The 11,309-nt window shown below is 36.8% G+C and overlaps 1 protein-coding gene across 4 annotated transcripts in view; it reads right to left on the bottom strand.

Annotated features, from left to right (window-relative positions):
• Positions 1–11,309, bottom strand: part of RUFY2 (RUN and FYVE domain containing 2) — a 43,640-nt gene that overhangs the window by 4,237 nt on the left and 28,094 nt on the right. For 3 of the 4 annotated variants that reach the window (XM_040242245.1, XM_040242244.1, XM_040242243.1), the window contains exons 14-17: positions 10,474–10,603; positions 10,022–10,116; positions 4,321–4,369; positions 75–152 (exon numbers count right to left, since the gene is read on the bottom strand). In XM_040242245.1, coding sequence (XP_040098179.1) covers positions 75–152; positions 4,321–4,369; positions 10,022–10,116; positions 10,474–10,603 — 352 coding nt within the window. Of the gene's footprint in view, positions 1–74; positions 153–4,320; positions 4,370–10,021; positions 10,117–10,473; positions 10,604–11,309 lie in introns of those variants that run through there. The other variant, XR_005721331.1, reaches the window with a different exon arrangement.

The raw sequence follows: 11,309 nt of genomic DNA, 5'->3' as shown, positions 1-11,309 counted from the left end.
CAGAGGGAAAAAAATGAGTAAAATTAGCCATATTTGCACCAAAACTTTTGGACTTACTTCCTATTCTCCCTTACCTTTCTCTTAGACAGTGAGAATTCCTTTTCACAAAGTTTACAATGTGTTGCTTCTTTATCTTTCAACCAAACCAGTCCCTGGTAGAGGAAAAATATGATTATTAATGGTCAAATTAGTACTAAAAGATACATGAAAACATTTCTGACCAAGAGCATTTTATAGTAATATGCATGTAGATAAACCAAAAATGAGTCCTCCTTTTTTTTTTGACAGATTTATTGAAACAGTTGTAGATTAAACAAATGTGGAATTTCCTTCAAAATAATCTGGGTGAGGAAAAAGGGACATGCTTATATAAATAAGCAAGATTGGCCATATATTGATAAATAGTGAAACTGGATGATGGTTCATTTTACAGCTGAATACTGGAACATTTCATGACAAATGTTTTAACAAAAATCCACTATGGATAGTAACTATAAGGAAAGAACCTTAACATCTAGTCCAAAAACATTTAAAGATAAGTTTTCACTATGTGAAGTACATGAGTTTGGCATTATGTATTATACACAGCTAATCCACAGTATTTGAAGAGAATTTGTAAATCAGATGATTGAGTTCTTTAGATAAGACTTCACCTTAAATTCAGTTCTACACTGCTATAAATTTCCCTTAGCTTCTGTGACTCACAAATTTAATAGATACTATGTAAACTTCTATAGCAAATGTAAGTAGTCTTAAACAGGTAGAAGTGAAGTTGAAACCTAAAATTTCTAACTAACTTGAGTGATTCTTAACCAACCAAGATCTTGGCTAGGAAAAGCATCTTTCCTCCCTATGAAAGCAACTTTTGTTAGGTGGTGCCCATTTTACAACGAGAAGACCTAAGTTTTAAAGAAGTCCTGTATTTCTGATTAACTCATCACATGTCCCTTTGGGAAACAGCCCAGCCTAAGCTACACTGCTGCTGCTGCTTCCACAGAACCAAGTATATCCGATTCTAACTTGGAAGAGGGCGTGAGCAACATAGGACCTATACCAGCTAACGAGAAAAATCTTACAAGCAGAAAAGCCCACAGACATTCTCAAAAGCCTGAGTTTTCTTGAAAGCCTCTTCTACCTGACAGCATAAATCTTGGAAGAAACTAAGACGAAAAGAGAGTGAGCATTCAGGGATTAAGACTACAAGGTTAGGTTACTTTCACAGTCTCAGTAACTAGCACCTGTTATCTGATATAGCAGAGGTAAGACAAATGGTATTGGGTTACTGCACTTCAGGCACTTCAGGCTTCTTAGAACACAGGATTGTAAGAAGTGAAGATATAAAAACAAAAAAAAAAACCCTAGACAGCTCCCATTAGATACAGAGAGACTGACCAGCAGAGTCACATGATTTGAATCATGGAATTTTTTTTTTTAAAGCAAGATGAGGCCTTGAAGATAATTCAATCTAACTTGAACACCATAAAAAGGAAAGTGATTTGCCAAATATCCCAAAGTCACATAGTGCAAGCAACTTTGCTGCCCAGCTGTGTTTGTAAGGAGGAGACCCAGACATGAAGCAGATTTCCAAACACCATCATTTGGTTCAAAAGTAACCTTCTGACATCAGGGTTGAGCTTCCAACTTGATTTCCAGACTTATGAACTCACCTTGCACCTCTCTCAAGGAGAAAAGCTGTACAATGTAGGGTAAGCCTAGTGCATTAGCTAGAAGGGACCTCAGAACAGCACCCTCAAGCATTCATTTTACAGATAAGAAAAACTTAAGATCCAGGGAGCTGAAGTTGCTTCCTCAACAAAACAAAGCTGTTTACAAGCAGAGCCAAAACTAAAGGGGGCAAGCTACTGCTCTGCAAACAAGTGGCTATTTTTCCCTGCCCTTGGTGTTCCAGAATGTCAGCTACTCAGGTTAAATCCTGCAAACAGTATTAAGGATCCTTCTCTGAACAAAGTCAACTGCTCCAGAGAGAAGTCTTGTGGATACCAACACTGGGAGAAGTTACTCAACAGATTGGAAGTTGACAGATTTCCCTTTGGTCAAGGCCTCCCTGTCTATTACAACCCATCCCCACCCACCTAACCAACAAATACCAGGCTTCCAAGATTTTTTTGTGCCTTTCATCAAAACTGGGAGATTTTCTAACATCTGAGGAATGATTTGGGTGTGAAGTACTCCAGCCAAATAAACACAAGAAAAGAATTCAGAGGGAACAGAATAGCAGCAATAAAAGAAAACATTAAATAAATTATAATGGAATATCCTCAGAGATAAGATGTTATTTTAAAAAGGAAAAATGAGCAAATAGGAGCCGGCTGAATATTAAAAATATAGTAACAGAAATAAGTCTCACAGAAGGTTGAAACTTAATTCAACCAACTTTAGGTTTAATCCAGTTTATAGGCTTAAATAAGGGGATAGAGGAAAAAATAAGACTATTATGAAGAAGAAATCAGATAAAATCTAAAATGTAAGAAACTATAATAGCTGGTTTCTTACAATAGACCCGTTGTAAGAAACAGACCTATTGTAATACAATAGACCTATCAACTGGACAATAGTAAGCACACACACAAAAAAAAAGTCATATAAATCCATTTTCATACACATAAAAATGGAAATCTAGATAATATAGGCTAGATATGAACGATAAAACTGCTAGAAAAACATAATGATTAGCAAAAACAGAAGACTTACTGTAGGGAAGGGAATGCAATCAGGGAGCACACATGTTCTATCACAAGCTAAAACAGTATGCTAGCATTTTAAAGTTGTACTGGACATGTCCTCTTGCATATATGCTATATATTTCACAGTGAAAAATTTTTACAAAACAGCTTAAAAAATGGGCAAACAAACATCCCTATGTATCTCCTAAAAAAGTGTGAGAACAGAATAAAGGCATACAGATTCATAAAACCTTTTATTATTCATCCACCATTTTCTAGGAGGCTACTGAAGGAAGCATCACCCAGTAGGAATTCCATGTTGATCAAGTGGTTAGGATTCCATGCTCTCACTGCCAAAGGCCCAAGTTTGATGCCTAGCTGGCTAACTATAAAGTCCCACAAGCTGTGTGGCATGGCAAAAAGAAAAAAAGCATCGAAAGAAAGAATGACAGCAGAGGGAAATGCCAGGACAAGAGTGACCAGACCAGACTAGACAGGAGCAATAAAGCAGAGCACTTCCGTAAGGATGACTCTAATGGAAAAAGAAAGAACTGATTCCTTGATTCATTTTTACCATGTGAAAAACTTCTATCAAAAAGCATTTAGTAGAAGTGTTTGAAGCTATAAGAAAACTCTGATTCTCAAATACAACTGAAAAAGGCAGGGGGAGTAAATATTAGCTCTAGAGGAAATGAAAAGTTGTTCAAGAAAAAAAATACAACTGCAATATATAATACTACCTGCCCCAGGAAGGAACAGTATTTAAATACTCAAAGAATATACAGTAAATGTGTTTCACAAAAACTTTTACTTAACTACAGGAGAAGAACAGTGCAGAGTAGACAGACCAGGGGGAGAGTGAGCAAAACTCCTCTGTCATGTTGATGAGGCGATACATAGGTCTGCAAAATACTTAAGCAACAGGGAAATGCCAGAAGCAGCAACTAAAAAGAAAAGTAGCTCCCTCATGGTGGCAAAAGCTGGAATGGATAAGGGGTAAGAGGGTGAAAAACAAAAGACTGCTTCCCTTTTTTTCTTTCTTTACGTCTTCCTAGTATGTTGTACGATTTGACTTTTTGAGTGACTTTCATGTAACACTTGGGTAAACGCAATGGGGAGCTTGTGTGGGAAGAAGCCATCTGTCACTGAAGTACTCACACAGAGACTGGATTTTCTCCTCTGTTGTAAGAACCATATATTCAATCGTACCAAATCACTGTCACTCAATGAACACACTCAATATTCAAAGCAACCGTATGCAAAATCGTAAGCCAAAATCAGAAGAGGAAAGAGACTCCATGGTGATGTGTGACTTGATGAAGATCAAAATCTAGTAAGTAACGGACTGGCTCAGGAATTTAAGGAGAATCAAATCCAAAGGCAATTTCACTCTAACCATGCCACAGCTTCAGGGAAGGAGAGAAAACTATTTCCAAGGTCATTCCCAACATGAGGAATTCTAATAATGTGTTCTAGAGGTATAGTGAAGAGGTGGACCCCAGGATACGAGCTCCCCATCCAGTGCTTCTGCCTCTATACATCCTAGGATTCCACAACAGTACACAGGGCCTTACCTCCTACTGGAGACTCACAGATATCCATCCCTTCCCACTTGAGGAAACCACTTCACACTCACCTGCAATGCTTTGTTGGCTTCTTTCATGTGTTCGATTTTAAGTTTTGATCTAAAAAGATAAATTGGTTCAAATTTCAGTGCACATTTTAAAATACAGAACATCTAGTAATTCCTTAGAAAAGTACTGAATTTTCGTAGGATATAAAGCTGTATATACTATATTATTCTAATGATCTTCTTTGCCTAGTGGGATTATATTTAACAGTTTCCTATATTTCTTAAACGACCTAAAGCAAAAATAGTTTTGAGATTTAAAATTTGCTTTTTTAAAGAAAGAACGTTGGAATTTTCATGTGGCTATGACTATTAACGACAGCTATCATTTATTGTAGCTGTCAATAAATAGCTGAGGTACCAGACACTGTGCTATAAACTTTACACGTGTAATCTCATTTAGTCTTCAGAAACACTTATAAAGATGAAAACAGTGAGGTCTTATGAGGTTTAGTCACTTGTAACAAGTCACAAGATGGTAACTGAGGAAGCCAGGATTTAAACCCTCATCTCTGAGACCCAAAAGCCGATAGGTTAACCATTATGAATACTCTTTCTGTAGCAGATGCTACAGAATGGTAAGTAAGAGTGGATATATTAAGGAAGATACAATACTTTTTAACCTTTTAAAAATACGTGTTTGTTAACATGCAATATTTATCTGTGATCCCAATACCCAGACATGATCATCTCTACATGTCAATGAGTAGGTGTATTTCAAATGGAAAAATTATTCACAGTTCCCCATATGACTTAACAATATATCCTGAAAGGCTTAGAGCTACTGACTTCTTATTAAGTATCTGCCACATCATTATATTAAATGGTTACAGGTATACCACGAAAAAGAATGTTAAGTATGCAGTTTACATAATTACCTACTGATGAATTTTCAACATGTTTCAAATATTTTTGCCATAAAATTATTCATTAAAATTGAAATGACCAAAACATTTATCTTATTTTCTTAAGATAACAACTTAAAAATGAAATAACTGGATTAAAACATACATAAAATACTAAAGTCTGAAGCAGAACATTAGCAACTTGCTTTACCCTACAAGTGTTCTTTGTTCCAAAACTTAAAAACAGTGTTAGTCTATTATCTGGCTCATAACAACTCTTACAGTGGGAATAATAAATGTAAAATTACAGTGTTAAAAATACTAACAGAGTAATCAAATTTTCTTAGCTGAACTCACATCTACAAAAAGCACCCAAGGAAAACTGATGGGAATTTTGGCCACAATGGTATATACAGAAAAACTGAATATGGAATAAAACTAGCTTCCTTACTGGTGTTCACTACAGAAATACTTTCTATATGAAAACTTACTGGTGTTGATTTATTTCTGGTTAAAATGCCTTTATTCACAAATACGGACCCTAAAGAAGCATGCTGCCTCTTCTACCTTGATACAAATTGCCAAACTATCCTAAAGAAAGAGAGTATCATTTACCATTCCAATAAACACAACGTAAAATAACACCTTTTCCCTGTCCTAGGCAGGGAACAGATGTCTGTATTATTCATTTTAATTGAATTCCTTTTAGGAATATGTATTTAAGTTTCTGAAAATATTTGACCACAGCATGAAAAAAGCATAGAGAAAGGTCAAAATAAAACATGAGAATGTAATAAATGTGATACAATCAATTATGACACTATAGGAAAACACCCATAAATTATGTAAGCCTCAGACAATCCTGAAATCCCTCTATGAAGGAAAAAAATCTAAGTTTCTTTATATGGAAAGAATAGCACCTACAGAATACTATATTGGAAGAGTCCTGGTAATTTATTCTTTAAAAGTTTTTCTTCTTGGAATTTAAGCCTCAATGAGGATAAGGGAGAAGCTGGTTTTTTCCTCTTCCAGGAATTACTGTTAGTAATTATGACACAGATTACTCTAGATTTTTCTTTTTCTAATATTTCATCCTAAAATTTCACATTCCAAGTTTTCTCCAAATATTAATATTTCAGGTTTATTACTTTAATCTTCATACTAGACAGTTTATCTACAATTATAACTTATTCAGAATAATTAAATTTTTCTTTTTTTGCCTGCACCATGCTCATGCAGGATCTTAGTTCCCCAAGCAGGGATCAAACCCAATCTACCTGCATTAGAAGTAAGAAGTCTTACCCACTGGGCTGCCAGGGAAGTCCTGAATAATTAACATTTAAAGCTTTTCAAAATGTATCAAAATTTCTCTTTATAAGAATCCTTCAATAAGGAATCAGTTAAGAGTAAATATGTCATTATCAAAAGTACTTTTCAAATTAAAATTAATCATTTATATTTTAAATTGCTGGTTCAGAATGGAAGCACTGGAAAGTAACTTTCAGATCTATCCTGTTCATCTTACAGACAAGAAAACTGATATTCTGCCTGAGATGAGGAAAGGTACTATGCTACGTGCTTTATCTTTTAATCAGAAAAATAACCCTATAGGTATTTTATAACTCTCCAATTTACAAATGGAGAAAGAGATGATATAACTCTCCAATTTACAAATGGAAAAATGTGCTTAAAGAGCTTAAATAAATGGTGCTAAGTCACATGGTTGGTAAACTCTAAAAGGGATACTTACTCCTGTCAGTGACATTCAGTTCAGTTACTCAGTCATGTCCAACTCTTTGTGACCCCATGGACTGCAGCACACCAGGCCTCCCTGTCCATCACCAACTCCCGGAGCTTACTCAAACTCATGTCCATTGAGTCGGTGATGCCATCCAACCATCTCATCCTCTATCGTCCCCTTTTCCTCCTGCCCTCAATGTTTCCCAGCATCAGGGTCTTTTCAAATGAGTCAGCTCTTCTCATGAGGTGGCCAAAGTATTGGAGTTTCAGCTTCAGCATCAGTCCTTCCGATGAATATTCAGGACTGATTTCCTTTAGAAGAGACTGGTTGGATCTCCTTGCAGTCCAAGGGACTCTCAAGAGTCTTCTCCAATACCACAGTTTAAAAGCATCAATTCTTCAGTGCTCAGCTTTCTTTATAGTCCTACTCTCATATCCATACATGACTACTGGAAAAACCATAGCTTTGACTAGATGGACCTTTGTTGCCAAAGTAATGTCTCTGCTTTTTAATAGGCTGTCTAGGTTGGTCATAACTTTTCTTCCAAGGAGCAAGTGTCTTTTAATTTCATGGCTGTAGTCACCATCTGCAGTGATTTTGGAGCCCCCCCCCCAAAATAAAATCTATCACTGTTTCCATTGTTTCCCCATCTATTTGCCATGAAGTGATGGGAACAGATGCCATGATCTTCGTTTTCTGAATGTTGAGTTTTAAGCCAACTTTTTCACTCTCATCTTTCACTTTCATTAAGGGGCTCTTTAGTTCTTCGCTTTCTGCCATAAGGGTGGTGTCATCTGCATATCTGAAGTTATTGTTATTTCTCCCAGCAATCTTGATTCCAGCTTGTGCTTCATCCAGCACAGCATTTCACATGATGGACTCTGCAAATAAGTTAAATAAGTACGGTGACAATATACAGCCTTGACGTACTCCTTTCCCTATTTGGAACCAGTCTGTTGTTCCATGTCCAGTTTTAACTGTTGTTTCTTGATCTGAACACAGATTTTTCAGGAGGCAGGTAAAGTGGTCTGGTATTCCCATCTCTTGAAGAATTTTCCACAGTTTGATGTGATCCACACAGTCAAAGGCTTTGGCATAATCAACAAAGCAGAAGTAGATGTTTTTCTGGAACTCTCTTGCTTTTTCCATGATCCAATTGATGTTGGCAATTTGATCTCTGGTTCCTCTGCCTTTTCTAAATCCAGCTTGAGTATCTGGAAGTTCATGGTTCATGTACTGTTGAAGCCTGGCTTGGAGAATTTTGAGCATTACTTTACTGGTGTGTGAGATGAGTGCAATTGTGCAGTAGTTTGAGCATTCTTTGGCATTGCCTTTCTTTGGGATTGGAACGAAAACTGACCTTTTCCAGTCCTGCGGCCACTGCTGACTTTTCCAAATTAGCTGGCATGTTGAGTGCAGCACTTTCACAGCATCATCTTTTAGGATTTGAAACAGCTCCACTGGAATTCCATCACCTCCACTAGCTTTGTTCATAGTGTTGCTTCCTAAGGCCCATTTGACTTCGCATTCCAGGATGTCTGGTTCTAGGTGAGTGATCACATCATCATAGTTATCTGGGTCATGAAGATCTTTTTTGTATAATTCTGTGTATTCTTGCCACCTCTTCTTAATATCTTCTGCTTCTGTTAGGTCCATACCATTTCTGTCTTTTATTGTGCCCATCTTTGCATGAAATGTTCCTTTGGTATCTCTAATTTTCTTGAAGAGATCTCTAGTCCTTCCCATTCTATTGTTTTCCTTTATTTCTTTGCACGGATTACTGAGGATGGCTTTCTTATCTCTCCTTGCTGTTCTTTGGAAGTCTGCATTCAAATGGGTATATCTTTCCTTTCTCCTTTGCCTTTTGCTTCTCTTCTTTTCTCAGCTACTTGTAAGGCCTCCTCAGGCAACCACTTTGCCTTTTTGCATTTATTTTTCTTGGGGATGGTCTTGATCACTGCCTCCTGTACAATGTCACAAACCTCCGTCCATAGTTCTCCAGGCACTTTGTCTATTAGATCTAATCCCTTGAATCTGTCACTTCCACTGTATAAACGTAAGGAATTTGATTTAGGTCATACCTGAATGGTCTAGTGGTTTTCCCTACTTTCTTCAGTTTAAGTCTGAATGTGGCAATAAAGAGTTAATGATCTGATCCACAGTCAGCTCCTGGTCTTGTTTTTGCTGACTGAATAGAGCTTCAAAGGTCCATCTAGTCAAGGCTATGGTCTTTCCAGTAGTCGTGTATGGATGTGATTTGGACTGTGAAGAAAGCTGAGCGCCAAAGAATGGATGCTTTTGAACTGTGGTGTTGGAGAAGACTCTTGAGAGTCCCTTGGACTGCAAGGAAATCCAACCAGTCCATTCTGAAGGAGATCAGTCCTGGGTGTTCTTTGGAAGGAGTGATGCTAAAGCTGAAACTCAAGTACTCTGGCCACCTCATGCAAAGAGTTGACTCATTGGAAAAGACTCTGATGCTGGGAGGGATTGGGGGCAGGAGGAGAAGGGGACGACAGAGGATGAGATGGCTGGATGGCCTCACCGACTCGATGGACATGATATTTGACAATATATTCAATCAGGGCACAAAGATGGGATTAGCTTAATCCCAAACACAGACAATGTGGAACAAGGAGGAAAATGTGAGAAAGACAGAAATCCATTTCTCCTCGTCCTCATAGGAACCTGGTAACACTTCAGTGCGATAGAACCAACCATACTGTATGCAGTTAAGCCCCAACTTCAGATAGCATCAAACAACATCAACTTTTAATAATGGTGGCTCCTTCTCAGAACAGTCTGAACAAGATATCTCCAACTATTCTGAAAATTTGACTACTGAGAAAAATATGATTTGGAGAAATTAAACAACAGTCTTAGATTTTATCTACTGGAAAATACCTGGAACTAAGATCTATGTTCATTTTAGAATATAATTTTTAACACAATCTCTCCCCAGTCCACACCCTTATCTGTTAATTTTGAAGTTTTTGTTTGGCTTTGCTTCTAATAGTTGATATCTTTCTTTTTAATATTAAACTTTTATGCCTATTTGGTTTGACACACTCATAACTTTATAAAAGTCAATGACTACTTAGTAAAAGGAAAAAAGAGAAATTACTCGCTAAGTTTGTTGCCAAGTTCTTGAAGAGCTTGCTCCTGTTTGTGATATATTTTTTTCAATCGCTGATTTTCATCCTGGAGGTTAAGGAACTCCTTCAAAATAATAAAAGACAGAAAATGCAATTTAAAAGAAACAAACTCCACATCGTATGCTGCTGCTACTAAGTCACTTCAGTCGTGTCTGACTCTGTGCGACCCCACAGACCTACCATTAAAGGATAGGAGTGAAAAAAAAATAAAATAAAATAAAGGATAGGAGTGTATCCTTCAGCTTTTTAACAAAAAAAATCTACTTCCTATCAACTATTTTCTATTCATTTAATCCCCTTAATGATATTTTTAAAGAAGACCAGTATACTTTGTTTCCTCCGTATACAGGTAAATTATGGCTTGTCTTTTCAAGTAACTTTCACCACGATAGGATTTTGAAAGTTTACCACCATTACTTACTTTTTTAAGAATAATGATCTGTTGGGTCTCATTTCTGAGATGAGATACAGTGTCCTTCTCCTTTTGAAGATCTTCCCGCAGAGTCTGTCTCCATTCCTTCTCAATCTTCAGATCGGTTTCCAGTTGCGCCCTTAAATGACAAATAATAGAGAGACAGTTTAGTGCTCTTTCTCACATGACAGTTGTATGTATTCTTTTGAACAGTATCTCATTGGTTGATTACTTTCACCTTTGTAATTGAATTCTTCAGATTTTCTTTCACAAATACCTTTTAGAAAACAGGTTCAGCAGCACAAGGTTTTCAGACCTCGAATCTCAGTTAATTTGTCAATCACAAAAACCTCTTGTTATCTGTCATTTACTAATTCTACATACGTAAATACTGGACAAGCATGAAAAATGCCTGGACAGGCACACCATACTATTAAGGCTTGGTTCTGTCTTAGAAATGGAACCATGTTCTGTGCCAAGAGGAAATTTTTACAACAAACTAATGAAAAGTATTGCTCTGATTTAAGAATTACAGCAACCATTAAGTCAATTTAACATCAGTAACAGAGAAATCAATCCTGGTGTCAAGTGCTACTTGACAAGATTACTGTTAGAATCTGACCCATTACAGAACAGATCTAAGACCAAGGAGACACTGGCGGAAAATCCTCACTGTCTGAAAAATGCCAATTCACATCTGAAAGCACTATTTCATCAGTCAAACAACAGGTGCTAGCTGGAAAAACAAAAGTAGTCAAATTCTCACATTTTAGGAAAGCCCCCCAAAATATTTCAATAATTATTTCTCATAAGCAGATGTTATCAGGTAAGGTATATACTAATAA

Source organism: Oryx dammah, unplaced genomic scaffold (assembly GCF_014754425.2).
Source record: "Oryx dammah isolate SB20612 unplaced genomic scaffold, SCBI_Odam_1.1 HiC_scaffold_6, whole genome shotgun sequence".
In the NCBI taxonomy this organism is placed as follows: Eukaryota; Metazoa; Chordata; class Mammalia; order Artiodactyla; family Bovidae; genus Oryx; species Oryx dammah.
This window is presented reverse-complemented; position numbering and strand designations above follow the sequence as displayed.